Below are 19,167 nucleotides of genomic sequence, written 5' to 3'. Positions count from 1 at the left end.
TTTATTTATTTGGGCTGCTTGGGATTTTGGGTATTACATCCGGTATGGTATACATCTCGTATCGAGACAACTTTTGAGCCCTTCTGCTCACTTTTTATCATAGTATCTGACGCAGTAAAAGGATAGGACAATAGGTATTGACAGATTACAGACTAGTAAAAGATTACGATTATAAGAAGGAACAATTAGGGTTTTAGGAAAATCTCAAATTTATGAAGTTTATTGTTAAAAAGATGACAAAAGATGGCTGCAAACCTATGTTGCAATGCTTAAATACTAGGGTTATAAATATTTCTTTTAATTCCAACCCTAGATTAGCTATTTTAAATCCTAGCCATTGAGAACTATTAAAGTAAATCCTTAGCTATATATCCGTGAACAGTAATGGAACTACAGTAACCCATGAACAATAATTCGCTACAATAAAATAGCAATTAAAATAAATAATCTATTTAAAATTTAACCCTAAGCTCTTGCATTATTCTCCTCGACTTGGAAAACTCGACTTAAGCGAGAAAGCTTTCAAAATTTCAACATGCATCTCTGGATCAATCTTCTTCAACTCATCTTCAGCAATCCAGTAATCTCACTAGCTGGTTTACCCAACTACTTTACCAAGAATCTTCTATATTAGTTGCCCCTTCGAGACTTGATTTCTTTGACATCCAAAACATCTTCAATAATCTCAACTGAACTCTTAGGATACTGCTGAATCAGATTTGAAACTTCAGCCACTTCTCCATCAAAACCCTCAAATGGATACAAATTTGAAACATTAAACACTGGACTAATTTGTAGATCAACAGGCAGCTTAATTAAATAAGTATTTTTGAGCTTATTTTCTTCAACACTTTGTAAGGCCTAAGCTTCCTTGACTTGAGTTTGCGATAAGTACCTTTAGGAAACCTCTTTTGCCTCAAATGCACAGGGACCAAGTTTCCTTCCTCAAATTTCTTGACACGATGATGTTGATTGGCTGCATTCGCATAAATCTCATTATTGATTTTTAGTGTAGCTTTTACCTTCTTATGACCTCGTCGAATGTGATCCGTAAATGCCTCCCTATCATCACTAACCCTTGCTTCTAATGGCAAAAGAATTAAATCAAGCACATGTTGAGGTTTGAGTCCATAAGCAGCTTCAAATGGTGTCTTCTTGATTGTTCTATTAACTGAATTATTATAAGTAAATTCGGCTTGAGGAATAATCAAGTCCCAACTCTTAGCATGATTTTCCATGAGGCATCTTAACATATTTCTCAAACTCCGATTAACAGCTTTAGTTTGTCCATCTATTTGTGGATGACAAGTGCTGGAATATTTTAGTTGAGTTTCCATCTTCCTCCATAAAGTCCTCTAAAAGCGTCCCATAAATTTGACATCACGATCAAAAATAATGATAGAAGGAACACCATGTAGTCTCACCACCTCTTTGAAAAATAAATCAGCAATATGTGTAGCATCCCAAGTTTTGAAACAAAGGATGAAATGCGCCATCTTGGAGAAATGATCCACCACAATAAAGATGGAATCATATCCCTTGGATGTCTTTGGAAGTCCCAAGATAAAATCCATGCCCAAGTGAATTCAAGGTGCTTCCGTATAGGTAAAGGAGTGTACAATCCCATGTTTTGTGAATTATCTTTACCGAATTGACAAGCAAAAAATTTTTTCACCACTCTATCCACATCCCGAAATATCCTTGGCCAGAAATAGCGATCAGCCACCATTGTCATGGTCTTATCTCTACCAAAGTGACCTCCTAAACCATTGCCATGAAGTTCTCTAATAATCCGCTCCCTCAAAGATCCCTCTGGAATGCACAGCTGATTGCCTTTAAAAGATACCCTTCATGTAAGTGGTAAGGTAAAGTCTGAAGTCTTGCTGGCCCCTCTAAATTAGCAATTATTTTGCAGAAATATGGATCAATTTTATACTGATTTTTTAGTTCTTCAAAACCAGTGACTTGAGTACTCATCACCATTAGTAGGGTAGATCGTCTACTAAGTGCATCTGCCACAATATTGGACTTCCCTATCTTATACTACAATGAAAAATTAAATTCATCCCAATAAAAACTCCACTTGGCATGCCGTTTATTAAGTTTTTTTTTAGAACTTAGAAACCTCAAGGCTTGATCATCGGAATAAATTACAAACTTTCGATAAACCATATAATGCTCCCCATGTTGAATAGCCCTCTCTAAAGCATAAAACTTCAAATCATAGGTCAAATAATGCTTTTTAGCATCAGATAATTTCTTATTGAAAAACTCCATAGGCTTCCCATCTTGATTAAGAATGCTCCAATTCCAACATGAGATGCATTACGCTCCACAACAACTAACTTCTCGAAATCTGATAATGCAAGAATCGATGCTTCAGTCATCAAGGTTTTGATGCGTTCAAAGACCCTTTGGGCTGACTTTGACTACTAAAAACTTTTCTTCTTCAAGCATTCAGTTGTAGGACTCATAATAGAGCTAAAATTCTTGATGAACCTCCTATAAAATGAGGCTAACCCATGGAAGCTTCGAACATCTTTAATGATTTGTGGTATAGGCCACTCCCTTATTGCATGCATCTTCTCTGAATCAGGTTTAATACCTTCAAGTGAAACAATCAACCCTAGAAACACCACTTCATTGCACATAAAACAGCACTTTAAGTTTATAAAAAACTGCTCTTGTTGGTGTACCTCCAAAACTTGCCGCAAATGAACTAAGTGTTCTTCCACATCTTGACTGTAGATTAGGATATCATCAAAGTAAACAACAACAAATTTGTTCAAGAAAGGTTTTAGTACCTCAGTCATGACTTGCATGAATGTGCTCGGTGCATTAGAGAGACCAAAGGGCATCACCAACCCCTCATATAAGCCATCCAGTGTTTTGAATGCCGTCTTTCATTCATCACCAATCCTTAATCTGATTTGGAGGTACCCGCTTTTCAAGTCAATCTTCATATATACCATAGAACCAGCTAACTGATCAAGCATATCGCTCAAGCAAGGAATGGGAAATCTATATTTAATGGTGATTTTATAAATAGCATGATTGTCCATGCACATCCTCCAAGACCCATCCTTCTCCGGTGCAAGCAAGGCTGGACAGGCACATGGACTTTTGCTTCACGCACCAAACCCTTGGCTATCAACTCCTCAACTTGCCTTTGCATCTCAGCATGTTGCTTAGGTGGCATTCTATAAGCTGGTAGGTTTGGTAAAGAGGCACTTAGAACAAATCAATGGCATGTTAAATACCCCTCATCGATGGCAAACCTTATGGTAAGTCACCACTAACCAGATCTGAAAACTCTTCTAACAGTTGCTGAATTTCTGATGGCTGTTGAAGGGATTCTACCATCTGGTCACTTTCTACAACTTTACTCATTAGGGCATACACTATATTTGCTTCTTGGTATTCCAATTCAAAATTTTCAGCAAATAAAAAGCCACTAACCTTGCTGGCTTTTGAAGAACCAACTATTTCTTTTGTTTGTTCCTTTAATGGATGCAATGTATACTTCTTGTTACCTCTATAGATGGAATAAGTATTTAGCTTAGCATGCTGCTCTGTGATGATCATATAACCAAGGCCTTCGTACAAGGATATGGCTAATGTCCATAGGCACAACATCATATAATGCTTCATCATCCAAATTACCCCCCATTGTAAACTTTACCAAGCATCGAGAAGTCATCGGTATTTTATTACCTTTCTTGCGCCAACGAATCTTGTAGGGATTAAAGATGCTTTTCAATAGGCAGCTTTAATTTTTCTATAACATCTTTCGAAATAACATTCTCCATGCTACCTCCATCAATAACTAAATCACATACCTTCTCACAGTAAAGAACATGTGTCCGAAAAATACTACGTCGCCTCTAATCTTCCTTTTCTTCTTTATTCATGGTTGTCATCACTCTCTGCACCACCAACGATTCCCTCTGAACAGTATGGACATCTTCTTCTTCATCTTCTTCTACATAATCATCATAAACTGGCTCTAGCTCATCATATTTATATCTTTTGGCTCTGCTAGATTCACTCGTTGCTCAGGACATATATAAGAGTTATGATCCTTTTCTCCACAAGTATCGACTTTGTGAGCTACTATTCCCTTTTAAAGCAGTAGGAGCAAAATTGTTTTGTCCACCATAATGCACTGCAGCCTTTCCCTTATCACTCCGCCAAAAGTATGTGAGCTCCTCCACTTGGCTGACTGTTTGCAAAGATCTCGACTGGTTCGCGGAGCACATTTTTAGTACTTCGAATAGGCTCCAGGCCCTTTTGCACTGCATCACTGAATTTTCCACCTAAGGGTTTTCTTGCACCATATCTCCACACTCGTTTCTCCACTAACAAAGCATGTTGTTGAGCATCTTCAAGATTAAACAAACGAACAACCTCCATCTCATCTCTAATAGATTGGTTTAATATAGCAAGATAACGAGAAATTATCTGTTTATTAGTTTCAGCGAACCCTACTCGAATTCAGAAGTTATAGAACTCCGAAGTATATTCTTCGACCGTCGTGCTTCGCTACTTCAAGGAATAGAACTTCTCATACAACTCTATCGTATAATAAGCCGGCAAAAATTGTTTCTGTAGCTTCTTTTTCATGTGTTCTCAAGTGCTGACCTTTGGTTTACCCTGTTGCGCACATTGCTCTTCAATTGTTTTCCACCATTGAAGTGCAGTGCCCTTCAATTTAAGCTTCACAAATAGCACCTTTCTATTTTCAGCCATGGGCTTTCACTCAAAATAATTCTCTAAACTAGCTTTCCAATCAAGTAATCTTCGGCATGCATCTTTTCATAGAAATCAGCAACTTCAATCTTGATTCTGCCGTGGTTTAGATTTAGGGCATGAATCAATCGCTCCTCCAATCTACCTTGCACCACATTATCTACGGCTCCAGCATCATGAAAGGGATTGTCAAAATCTCCCAGATCAGTTTCATCCTCTAGACCACCTTCTGGCATGTCTATTGGGTCGTTATCGCCTTTTGGATTCTTCATACGGGCTACCATAGGTTCCTATCACTGTAAAGCTGGAACAGCTTGTGACAAATCTTCAATCATACGCTGTATCTCAGCCATATCTGCTTGTTGACCTTGATTCCCTTCTTCGACCTCTAGCGCATCCAATGATGGCTTAGGAACAAAAGTCCTAATATGATTTAATAGGATCTTTGCTTTGATGCCAAAATTGATGCATTGAAGGGGGAGGACAACAAGCATTGACAGATTATAGATTAGAAAAAGGTTAGGATTAAAGAATGAACAATTAGGGTTTTAGAAAAATCTCAAGTTTCTAAAGTTTATTGATAAAAAGATGATAAAAGACGGCTGCAAACCCATGTTACAACACTTAAATACTAGGGTTACAAATGTTTCTTTTAATCCCAATCCTAGATTAGCTACTTTAAATCTTAGCCATTGAAAACTATGAAAATAAATTCTAAGCTACAGTACCCATGAACAGTAATTTGCTGTAGTAAAATAGCATTTAAAATAAATAATCTATTTAAAATTTAACCTAAGCTCCTACATCAATATCATTCAAAAACGGGCAGTGTGGTCCAATACAAGTCAGTAAGGTATTGTGTTGTTTAGCTTGGAACTGGTCGGTACAGGGCTATACCGGCCCAAATAGTATCTTCATGCCAGTTCTAACCTAGTACAATACAGAATGGTGTGGTTCAAGGTTGTGGGACTAACATTGCTAGTATTGTTGTCTATATATATTCTAATAAAATGGGAAATATATTATAAAATAGTCGAAGAGAATAGCATTCTATATATGGTCATAGCTTAAATATTTTCATGTAACAAATCCTTATAAATCCTTTTTGGTTTGTTGTATATATTATCTAAGATTCTAAATTGTTTTTCCTAGACATGTTCAAACTTTGGGTTTTCATGTAAAATGGAAACGTTTCTTACTTCACTACAAAGCATGGTTTACCATGTGCTAGGCTATGCTGCTTTAGCATTGGCCTGGTATGCTTCATGTCATTTTGTGCTAGTTTTTGGCATGCACAAGCATTCATAAATTCCATATTGTGCTAGGCATTGGCATGTTACCATGCGACATGCTGCTTTGGTATGGGCACATTACCGGTCAAGTACATAACCAGCACTCGGATCCATTCTAAAAAGCTAAAAGAACTAAATTATGGTATACAAAAGAAACTAAATTGCTTCTGTTTCTTATGTTGTTGAGTTGGGTTGGGTGTTTAGGGGTTGATCAACTTGGATTTGAGATGTCCTGTTGGCTCCTTTTTTTGCTCTCTATATGGTTATGGCTTGGTTTATTGGGTTTGACCTCCAGGCTGGATTTCAAGGAGTGCCAAGTGCCATCCGATTTCTAGACCTAATGTGCTTTGTGGTGACAAGTACATATTTTAATTTTCTTGCTGCATACTTATTTATTAGTATGTATAATATATATTTTTTTAAACTCTTAACATATTTGGCTTGTATATTGCCTTCTAAAGAATATTAGGAAGCTTTGTAGGAATTCATAGGTTGATTTTAGAAGAAACTTTGATACTTCATCGATTCCTTTGTTTGAGTCCACATATAATTTAGGAGTTCTTCAAGGAAAGGAAGGGTGCCTAACAATTCCAGAAGGAAATTCGAGACTAAAATAAAGAGATTGAGAGGTGTGATGATGTAGAATAGTATTTGTATCCACTGATTAGGATGCTAATCGGACATATACACAGATAGATTATTACCTCCCCAATAACATACCCATGATCCAGCCATTTTTGTCGTGGTCTATAATTCTATATACATGAAGTTAAAACTATTTACATATACTAAGATTTATGATATATCATGAAATTATTCCGGAATACAAAATTTTGCCATTATTTTCCTACATTTTTGAATTTCTTTTTCAATTTTTCTCCATTGGTGGAATGTAACAAAGAAAAGAAAATGGAAGAGAGTGATACCTGAACTGGAGTAAGAACTAATCCTTCCTGTCTCTCCCTTTATTTCTCCTCTCGTACCTTGAATGGAGGGAGAAAATGGTGTTGGATCCCCTTCTCCCTCAATTGTTGAAGTTCAAAATTGGTACAGGGCCCTTACTAGGCCAAACTGCTACTTGATTTAGCCTGTGAAGGACCAGTTTGCACCAGTCCAAGCAAATTCCAGTACTGAAACCACAAACCATCCCAGGTTCACGTTTGGTACGGTACGATATCGACTGAACAAGGTGGTTCTCTACGGTATTGCATTCTTTACCAGGGAGTGCATGAAGCGACAATAACAAATGTTATTTCATATGTTATAGTTACACTAAAGTAATTTAGTTATTCTATTCTATGGAGTTTAGATGGGTTTTGTATGAAACTATGAATTATCAGTGTTTTTAAAATTGACTTCGACCTATATAATACCACATGTATATATAAATTTTCTACACTAGTTCTACAAGTATATTCCTTTTATATATATTTGAAACTTGAAAGAGGAACTACTTTATCTGTTGTTATCTTTGCGTAGCGAGTATATGCATTTGTGATGTGTACCCTGATCATGTGACAAATATTATTTTATTGACTGACCGAGTAGTTTGCTATGGTATTGCTTTCTTTGCCAGGAACTGCGAGAACCAACAGTGACAAATATTGTTTCATAAGTTCTAGTTATGCTAATCTATTTTTCTAACTTTTTAATTCTATGGAGTTTAGCTAGGTTTTGTATGAAACTATGAATTATGTGTTTTTTACAATTGACTTAGATCTATATTGAGCTGCATCTACAAGTGAATTCCTTTCATGTATAGTTGAAAGAGGAGCTAAATTTTTTGTTGTTTTGTAGCGAGTATATGCATTTGGTGATGCGTATCCTAAATATGTGAAGATTCCCAAGGGAGAATACACTCTACAATTGTATATAAGGTATGGTTATCTTTCATTCAAGGGCCAAATGAAAAGTGCAACTTGCAGTAGTAACAATAAAATTTTCAATTAGATTGACTAGGCATGCTGCTTTCTAGATCTGTCTAAAGATATGTATGCTTTTTCCCAATTTTTTGACCAGAATAGGCATGGAAGCCACACACTCAAATTGAACATGCTTATAAGCCTCTAACCTTCGGTAGGTCAAACTACATGAACTATGAATATTTTTAACTACATTTAATCATACACCTCATTGGATTTTCTTTGGAAATGTCATAAAACTTTAAATAGTTAATTGGCCTGGAGAAAAAAAAATGTAAAGCTCATCAAAAAGTCAATACCCCAAAATATGTTATTACCAATATTTAGGACATAGGCCCATTGTATACTGAAAAAAAAAAAAATTCATGCTGTTAATTTTAAATTTTAATAATTTCTTACTATTGAAATTATGGAATAGTTATCCAAAGATCTATTACCTTGGCTGTTAAGGCAGGTATGTATCCTCCTAGGAAGCATCGATACTATAAATCAAATGCCATGCCCGTATCACATCAAGATTAGATACCAATATTTGTTGGATATTTGTTGGATGTGTTTCATACTTGTATTAAGTGTCCTATTTGTTTAAATTTAAAAACAACACTCTAGATACTTATGGGATATTCTCCTGATGCCTCCAAAAGTGAAGGGGAGGGTCAGCATTGTATTCTATGGTATTAATTTTAAAATATAAATTATGGATTATGGTCAATGAAATAATGAGTAAATGATGAGCCTATAAAAATTAATGCTGCCGCAAAAAAGTACGGACTATGTGATTTTGATAGCCTACTATACTTTATGGGTGCCTTTTTAATGCACATACATTTATTTGTATGTATGCATGCATGCATGGATGCATGTATGTATTTTATACATACGTCCATACATACATGTATAAATGCATAATATAGTGCATTTATGGTGATTGTTTTTGGTCATCATCTGGATAACTGCCCTGCAATTAGTATAAAGGGCTTTCCTTGTTTATTTATAAGGCTTCACTATAATGTGTTATGGATCACTTTATGGAGTGCTGATTTCTAAAGCAGTCTTGTTTAACTGCTTGCTATAGCCAGTGTTGGTTCTCTCACTTGAAGGTATTTTACTTGTATATTAAAACTATAATGATCTGAATCCTTCAAAAAGTGTAGAAATAATTTGATGTCCTCTTCTCCATTTGAGTGATTTCTAATCTTGCATGGAAGCTAGGCATGATGATAATAGCAATCAGCTTTCATTGTCCTTTTCTTTCTATAATAGTTCTATTTCTACCAGTACGTACCAAACTGTATCGGGCATACTATAATGTATGAGTACTGAATTGAGATTCAATATGGGTGGCACATGGAGTCTCAGTATGCCAAACCTAATCCGTACTTGGCATACCAATAGATGGTACTGGTATGGGGTCCAATATCAAGATTTTGATCCTTTGTTTGACTTGTTTTACTTCCACATAAGTTATAAAATTGTATTTGGATTTAATTCCTATTTATGAGATTTCACAGCCTATTTATTATTTTATGAATGCAATTATTGCTAATCATGCCTTTCTAGCTAGCTACTTGTTGCATTAAACTAATTCTCTCTAGATTTTGCGTTCTTGTGATGATTTGGCATTATCTTTTGCATTTGGTAGTGTTTTTGCTCTTTGTAAAAAGTTCTGGGTGATCTTTCTTTGATGTGAGTTGGTTTCATATGCACATATGCATGTTGATTGGATTAAACAATGAGTTTACTCATCCTCATGTCATCCATGGCCTGTAAACTTTGGATTTGATGTTAAGGGACAATCAGTCACTGTGTTTTCATCTCCATGAATCTTATCATCATGGATCAAATATTTAGGGTGGTCATATCAGAGCTATATATCCCCATTTTTGACGTAATGGTTCGAAGACCATCAGAGAATTGACCTTAGTAGATGATCATGCCGTGTTGAATTTTTTTTGCTTGGTTCGTTCTTTTAAACAACATTATATTAAGGAATTTATTGCTTGGACCTTTTCAGACTACATTATGGATTTATCATTTATACCATTTATGCTCATATGTTCATTCAAAAGTGTTCTTCATGTACCTATTAGGTAGCAATATATGGGAATTTACCTCTACGATCATGGGCCATTAGCGAGTGCTTGCTACCACAAATCTTCTTTTTTGTGAAATGACATGCCCAATTAGCTTCAATATCGTCTTTGTAGTTCTTTTTGATGAGGGGACAGGCCTCCACCTATCGACTTTTCCTATCAGAGATTTGCTGATGCTTCTTGAAGCTGTGGCATATAGTTAACTCAATATACTGTAATAGCAAGTTTCTCCTTTAATTCTTGTCCCATGTTGGCTGGATAAACTTTGTCGCCATTACCTCGCCATAATTGTCACAGTTGCCTCCACCGGTAGCATTTTTGTTGCTAATGGCATGTCTTGTGTTTTTATTGCTAATGGCATGTCTTTGTTTGAGGTTACTACTTCCCATCATATACATGATTGCTCAATTATTTGCTACCATTAATGATATAGGCCATGCTATGTTGTTGTGGTTGGCATCGGTGCGTATTGGTGTACCCGATCATACCAGTACCAAACTAGTAGTATGGGAGGTGTACCAAGTGTTGATATGCTGAACTGACCCTTGTACTGAGCATGACTGATACTGTAACAGGATGGTATTAGTATGGGGTTTGGTACTGAGACAAAATGAATCTTGATATAGAGCTTCTCAGCTTCAATCAACCATGCTAAGGGTGACAATGTTTTGGGCTTTGTTCTGTTAATCTTGGATCAGGACCTAGATACTTATATATAAGAGATAACTGATGTCCAGTTTTCATTTGAATTGGCTCAAGAGCTTATAGTACCAAACTTAACCATGTTTACTGAACTGGTAACGTGACATGACAAATTTAACCCTGATTTTCTCCATCCTTCCCCTTCCAAAACCTTGGTTTCTTCACCTTCCCACAGCCATAACTAGGTAGAGTATAATGGCACCCCTTACTCCTATCTCTTTCTTTGCATCAGTGGCTGATGTCTCTCCTAGCTCTCACTCTTTCTATCTCTCATGCATGAACCCTTCTCCTTCTCTTGCTTCTCTTCTTTTTCTATCTGAACCCTAACCTTCTATGCTGCTTGATGCAAACGTTGCTTGTTAGCCCCTTCTTGCCTTCAATTCAAGCCTAGCAAAAACTCAAAATAAAAGAACTTATGTTGGCTTGATTTTAACTGAACTTAACTTGGGCTAGGCCTTCATTTTCATGATGAACATGAACTGAGTTGTAATAATGCTGGGATTTGAGTGCAGCTTGAGTTTACCCTAGTTTACACAGGCTTGTCTCATCATTACTCCCCATTCATCTCCCTCTGACCGGAAACTTGAAACTTAAAGTAACGCACACATTCCCTGCAAGCCTTGAAACCTAGCCATTTATTTATGGCCAGGGAACTTAATAACAAATGCATTGGATCAGTCTAGCCAGCTGTGTTTTTGGATTCAAACCTTTCCCTTCACTAAGAGATCTGAGATTCAGTTTTTTCTTCTGCTAACTTGACATCCAATAATCTAGCAATTCCAACCCTCCATTAGCCCTGAAAGGAGACTTCTAAACAAGCTATATTAGGTGGTTGCTGATAACTGGACTCTATACCTACTAGACCATTTTGGAATGGCTCTTCAATATGTTAGAAAGGCCTTTGATGGAGAGGAAAATAGTATCTTACATACTATGTTGGACTTTTTATCATTTGATTGAATAATATAAAGCTAGAATTGTTGGATCTTAATAGTTGAGGATCTTATTTGCTAGATGAGCTGCAGCTATTTCTTTATATTAATTTGGAAAACCTTTTATTTTTTTATTAGTCTTGTAAATTCCATCTTGTTTTATTGTTGCAATCTTGCAGATAACATGCACTGTGGCTGACCTATCCTACTTTATTGCACTTTACGTGATCATCTAGAGTCACATCTGGTTGACCCCTTGAGTCTTTGTTACATTGCTTGATTGTCCTTTGAAGATATTGAGATATCTTTCATAGTCTTTTAGAACATCTAACTTATTCCTTACATAAGGACTCACTTATTCATGACTCATGAGTTCAAGGGCATATAAAGTGGCCATAGTATGGTGGTGGTTGGGCTCAACATAGTCCCTAATCCCTATGCGATATATGGGCACCTAATCAAGAACCTAGGTGGAAGAAAGGAGAGGAGAAAGAGGTGATGGATGCTGGGCTAGGAGGGGGAAGGAAGAACAATTGGGAGAGAGTGGAGAAGGATTAAGAGGAGGACAAGGATGATGAGCCAAAAGGAGAATGAGGACGGAACATAGAGGAGAAGTGGAGCTAGAGGGAGGAGAAGCTAGCGTACAACATAGCCCTTGACTTTTTCCACATGGCATATATGTTGGACTACAAGGCTTTGCAGATGCTTGGGTGCTTGCCAGCACCGTTGCATATCAAAGCTGCTCCTCTAGGAGCTATGCATATGTGGCCGCGTATAGAACTTTTGAAGGAAACATTTGAGCCATGTAATAATTAGCAGACTTCATCTTTGTGGTGCCATAAGACCATTCTTCTGGGGTGCTTGAGAAAAAGTATTTTTATGGCTTATTTTCTTAAAAAAGTACTTCCCCTCAAAAAATAAATGTTTGGTAACATCTACTAAAAAGTGCTTGTACAAGGAAAAAAAGATAAAAAATGTGCTTTTTGGAGGAGTTAGAAAGCCTAGCTTGTAGCTTCTTTCTTCTAAAACAAAGGAATGCTAACAATGCCCTAAGATTCCAACAGTAGCAATCAAGTTACTATCAGCTTATTCTACCGAAAATACTACGAAAATACTACGAAAAATAGCAATGGTCAAGAAATTCCTGATAAGGGATGTTGTGATTTCACTAATTAGAATTTACAGATTTCAAATATAGACTGTTTTTAAGCACAATCAGCCATCGACCAGTCAATTGATAAAGCTTCCCCTAAATTTCCATGTACATCGAGGTTTGTTTTACCAGTACCAAGCACCATTACTAGTAGCTAGCTGGTATGGTATGTCACCGTATTGATACATGGTATGGTGCTAGAGGTGAGACTCCATGTGTCAGTGCAAAGTCCTGAATTGAGCCCTTGTGCTATACTGTAGTAAGGTGTGTCTGGTGCCTAGGTATGGTAAACCCTATATACACATGTTGCTGGGCATTGCACGGGCACATTTGTGCAAATCAAAGTTGGATTTGCACCAAATGTCAAACTCGAAAAGAGAGAGGAGAGACAGGAAAGCAATTGACTAAGTTGTGTCTATATAAATATGATAATCCTGCAGAATATAGAATATGATAAGATACTATTCCTTCAGATGTTTCACCTATTACAGAAAGAAATGGATCAAAGCTTATTTAATGCTACATGGCAAGCTTTGGTGTTCGATGTCACTCTTGATATCAAAAATTTCAATGATCAACTTTTTTGGCATTCAAGTTGAAAGGCTTATTGCCATCAACTTGATGAGGCTTACATAAATTTTTGAATGTAGTCACATCTCACAAATATAAATCATTCAATGATGTTATTCATGGTCATATTGAATAACAACTAAAGTGTATTATGTTAAGAATTGTTGAAAAAGGCTGGTAGCATGCTGTCTTTTAAAAGCTAAAACTTCATTATTGTTATCTGCCTTAGCTATAGTATCATAATTAAAATACGTCTCTCCCATTCAAACTCCAAAATTAGTTCAAGGATATCTGATTTATATGCCTTTGTCCTTTGTCAATCTTCAAGCCAGTAGAATTGTACTTCTAGTTTCTTTTTGATTTCTGAACTTGTTAATTATTTGATAAGCCTCCAAATGTTTGATGGATATCCGTTTCACCGATATGTATGCATTCCTTTGTGTCAGATGGGAAACTCTTGGTAATACTGCACATCACACACCATGAGTTATGCTATAGCCTTTGAACCAATAACATTTGCATGAACCCAAAAGACAAAGGTATCATTTTGCAAGGAAACAGATTCTTGGATTTGGACACATATCCAAGTGTCTGACTTGGTAAGAGAGAAACAGAGAGATACGAGGATTCGAAGGATGTTTAACTAAATTGTGTATTTGTACCTTTAAATAGTATCTGTTTAAACAGTAACAGTTAAATGTTACAAAGCTTTTGTTTGTTAAGATCTTTCAATATACATGTTTCCTCTTCAAACTTCCTAATTAACTTAAGGATATTAGTGAAATAATAGTTTGCAAAGTTACTGCAATACGTGCATCCAATGTTTGCCGTACCAGGCGATACTGTACCATTATGGGTGTATCGTACCATACCGGTACTGAACTGGTATGCAATCTCGAATTGCACTGACATTTGGTATGGCTTACTATCTGCCGTACTGTGTACTGACCCTATATTAGAATGGTACCATTATGAGGTCTAGTATTGAGATGGCAAACCTTGCCTACATCCTTAACAAATCTCAAAAAAGAGCAACTACTAACTCCTAATATCAAACTAGAGGATCAAACTCATTGTTGGAAGAGTTCAACTCTTTTCCCATTTTCAAGTGGCTATCAAAGAATTTCAAAAGTATCCAAGTATCTGATGCGTATTTGATACAAATTTTTGGAGCTGGATGTGAATATCCAAGTGACATTGCAAAAGTTTGTGGTAACTTATTCTTTTTGTAAGAAATGAAACAGTGCTTTTTGCAACATCTACTATATCTCTAGTGCAAACCAATAGAAACCTGTACATTTCTCCCATCAAAGATAAGGTTTACAGTAGAACAAGTAGCAACTGAGTTATTTAACAACGTCCGCAATGTGGTACTGAGCACCAGATTGGTACCTTATTGGTTTTCGTATGGTACGGAGCGGTATGCATCCTGTATTGAAATAGCCTTTCAATCATTTTTCTCTTTTGTTTTTAATCTCGGTACACCTCGGTATAGGTCAGTACGTCTCAGTGCACATCTTGATATGTCTTGATACACACCTTGGTATGTCTCAATATGGGGCAGTATACCTCAGTATGGGGCATTATGGGATCTGTATTGACCCGAACTTAAGTTTCTTATCAATGCCCTCCTGATACGGTACTATGCCCCATATTGGATGGTACGGCCGTACTGGATGGAATGGGGAGGTAGGTAAGTGGAGAAATGTGCATAAAAAGAAAAAAGATCAATGATTCAGATTGCTATTGTACAATGTGAATTATATGTTAATAGCTAAAATGACATAGGAAAATGATGATGAAGAAGAATGTTTACTTTTAAGAATGGAGTGGCTCAAAAAGTCAAGAAAAAAAAAGAAAAGAAAAAATGGATAAGTATGGGCACCGAAGATCATTGTCAGGTTGCTTCCTTTGAATCTATATGGCATCACATATCCATGTTTATTAGTGGACAGAGGTTCATGGCCATACACACTTTAGCAGAAATATACATGTATGCCACCTTTCACATTAGTTTGGACTTTGGAACATGATAATTATATGAATCCCTTAGGTAACCTGCATGAAAACAAATTAGAAGTAGAAGCTATTGAGGAAATGTGCTCGGGGTAGAACATCAACTGTTTGTTTTTAAGCATTCTTGGACTAAATATATTAATCTCATATGTGCAGGCATGAAAATGTGCAGTTCTTGGAGAAAATGAAGCAACTAGTATTGTTTATTGAAAAGAAACTGGAGAAAAAGGTAAAAGCATTATCAAAGTCCAGAATGATAATTTTTTTAAAGGAATCAATCTGTTTATATAATAGTTGATCATGTTTAGAGGTTTTGCTGGCTGACATATAAATTGTTTGGACTAATAAGATAGATCTTGTATATATTGAATTCTTGATCAATAATAGGTAAAGTTTTTCAATGGCTATTACAGTTTGTTTAAAGATTTTACTGTATTTTGGCTTACATTGTAGGTTTTATCATGTCAGACTGAGCATGCAATTATGGAGTTATAATAGAAATTTTTCTTAGATGGGTTTAAGTTAAATATGCAAATCTCTTAATACTATTCTACTTGATGCTTTCATTATCATTTATTATCATTGTAGTTGATATGTGGATATTGACTGGTTGCATCACACTTTTCCTTTGAATCAGCCTCCTGTTCGTTAGTGAATTGATTTCTTCTGTGAAGCCCCTTTATTCACTTTTCAGCAATCATGTCCCTCTTAGTCATCTGTCTTTTGATCTTCCTGACTATGTATTCCTTTCTGTCTACCAACTTGCTAATTCCCCATACCACACTCAAATCCTTATCCTCTTAAGCATTGCATATTTTGCTTCACTCAATTGATTTCAAGATGGTGAAATTAGTGGAAGATCTTCCTGTATCCTTGATGGCATCCAAGAGCCTTTTGGTTAACATGAGCAAGTTGAAGATCAGAAAATTTAATGTATGCATAAAATTTCCTTATGTCATATTTTTGACCTGATGAGCCAATATATGGTGGTGTTTTCATCATGGCAACCTTCTAAAACAAGCATATGATAAATTAGCCACCTTACAAGAAATTTATTCTCTCCCGAAAGATGTTGCTAGTTCGACAAGTTATAGATTTTCTTATAAGAAATTTCAATTAACCTTGTACCAAGGTTTGCCGTACTAATTAGTACCGAACTATACTGGTATGCAGTCTCATACCATACTGATACTTGGTATGCCTCTCTATCTCATACCTCACCATGCACCGATATTGTAATAGAAAACCTATATGGGTCCAATACCGAGATGGCGAGCCTCATCTTGTACTATTTCTTTTGTTTTTGCATGAAGAATTAACCTGATACTTGAAATTGCAAAGAAAACAATGGATGCCTTTTTTGATGAAATTAATCGTAAAGCAATCCCATGTGGTGAAAGCTACAGTAGGTTCTAGATGGCCAAATAATTGGTGGCAATTGAGTGCGAGAATTGGGAACTATCAATATGGCTAGACCAGCTGCACATTCATCATCTGGATGGTGTCCAAAATGTCTATAACCAATGAAAATTTAACATTTCCTAATCATGTGAATCCTATTTTTAAATCCCACTGAGTTGTCATCTATAATAGTAAATCTATTTGTGCAGATCCAGGTAGCATGCATAATTTAAATTCAAATTCCACTTGGATCATTGCTTCCATCAGCAAACTCCATCTTCCTCATCTTCTTTCAAAAAAGATATCTATAAAAATCTTTCTTCATGGTTGAACACCTCAAATTCTCACCCATTTGATAGCTACTACAGCTAGGCCCTCGATTAAGGTTCGTAGAATCGGAACTGGATCCTATGCCAGTCGGCCGACGGTACAGTTTGGCATGCTTTCATATCGAGTGGTATCATATCTGAATTGACACATCAAAGAAAGGGGAGGAGAGGGAGAACTGGATAGGAAAAGAGAGAGAGAGGGGGCTGGGGAAGGGAGGGAGAGGAAGGCCGGCGGTGGCTGCTGGTGACCCACCAGGGCCTCCAGAGCTCCCCTCGAGTCCAAATAGATGAAAATATAGAGAGATAGGGAGGGAGAGAAATGAATGGAGGGGGAGATGGAGGGAAAACCGGCAGTGGTTGCCGAAGGGCCATAGAGGCCTTCGAACGGTCGGATTCCCCCCCACGATTTCCGTTGGATTAGAACAAGGGCAACTTGCCCCTATTTTGATCAGGTTTTAATTTTTTTCCTGATCCATAGTGAAGTCGACAATTTTGTTGTTTGAGAAAAAAATTGAAAACCCAATCGAAATAGGGGTAAGTCGCTCTTGTTCTGATCCAATAAAGGCTGTACAGGGAAAACCGATAGTCCGGGGGCCTCCGTGGCCTTTTGGAAGCCACCACCAACTTCCTTGCTGTCTACCCCTTCATCCATTTCTCTCCCTCCCCCCCTCTCTCTCTTTTTTCATCTATTTGGACTCAAGGGAGTTCCAGAGGCCTTGACAGCCCTTTGGTGGCCACTACTAGCCTTTTTCTCTCCTTCCCTTCCCCCTCTCTCTCTTCCTCTCTTTCCTTCTTCCTCCAGCCAGTGTTCAGAATCGAAGAACTGCATCGGCAAGTTGCTGGTACAGTTTGGCAACACGGAACACCCAGTTCAGGGCTGTTCAGTGAACATGCCTTGGATCTTTTTGGAATCTCATAAATGATAACCAAATTGAGAATATTTACTCAGGTTTGAAGCCCTAATCTCAAATAAAGGTTGACATTATCCAAAACCACTTCCTCACCCTCTTTTCATACAAACCCACTAAAATTTTCCTTCTGGATTCTAACCCAAATCAATTCACAGTTGATGCAAATAAGCCAGCTTCTTTTTTTTTTGTAAATAAGATCCCAGTTAGAAACCTTTTTGTTTTTTCTTTTTTTTACAAAACCTCTCATTGATAGGATATCTGCCATGTATGAGTCCCACTGACCCCTTTTCAGATCTTCTACCCCAACAACATGCAGTCTTACTGAACCTCATTCCCTCACTTCCAGAAGTTTTCTTATTTCTTTGTAAACAAGCTGATAAAACATATGCTACCACACCAACAGAGTATTTTTTCTATTGATCTCACTCGAAAATTCCTTAACCTCAATCTATAAGAGCCATGCTGGTCATATAAAAAGAGGAGGATGTACAAACTGATTCCGTTGAATCAACTCTTAAAATACAATTTACATAAGATGTATCATTATATGCTCCTTATTGTCCATGTTTCTTCTAAAGCTGGGGAAATAATTTTCTTTCAGATCACTCCAATAACAAAAATTCCATGCTCCAAAGACATATCAAAATGAGAAAACTTGCTATGATCCTTATTCGAAACATTTCCCAAAAACCAAATATGGATCCATAGTTTGGTCTTTTACTACTGCAACCCCAATCCTGAAAACCTACATAATGGTTGTGGAGAGAATATTTGTTGATCTTTTTTTTTAAAAAAAAAAAAATCCTTATCCTCTGATGTTGTTAAGTATGATTCCACAGGTACTATTTTATAAACTCTTGTATCTATGAATAATTATGGAAATATAATCTTCAATTTGGAGATCGTCCTAGTGGCCAGCCAGTGTCCTAAAGAGCATAAATATTATCTTGCTCTATGAAGAATCAATAAAGGGATGCCAGAAGGATCTCTTTTAGCTTTTATTTGGGATAGTTTGCTGGTCATTTTGGTTATCTTTGGCTATTTTATGAGTCAGGAACAATGCTTTCGTATCATGACTTAAAATGCAGTGACAATTC

The 19,167-nt window shown here is 36.7% G+C and overlaps 1 protein-coding gene across 1 annotated transcript in view; it reads left to right on the top strand.

Moving 5' to 3' along the window:
• The window catches only part of LOC105042882 (tripeptidyl-peptidase 2), a 95,190-nt gene that overhangs the window by 56,280 nt on the left and 19,743 nt on the right, over window positions 1–19,167 (top strand). Inside the window, 2 exon segments of the mRNA XM_010920241.4 lie at window positions 7,839–7,918; window positions 15,586–15,658. Of these exon segments, the coding sequence (XP_010918543.2) occupies window positions 7,839–7,918; window positions 15,586–15,658 (153 nt within the window).

This window comes from Elaeis guineensis, chromosome 4 (genome assembly GCF_000442705.2).
Source record: "Elaeis guineensis isolate ETL-2024a chromosome 4, EG11, whole genome shotgun sequence".
NCBI lineage: Eukaryota > Viridiplantae > Streptophyta > Magnoliopsida > Arecales > Arecaceae > Elaeis > Elaeis guineensis.
The sequence above is the reverse complement of the archived record's forward strand: the minus strand, read 5'-3'. Positions and strand labels throughout refer to the sequence as shown.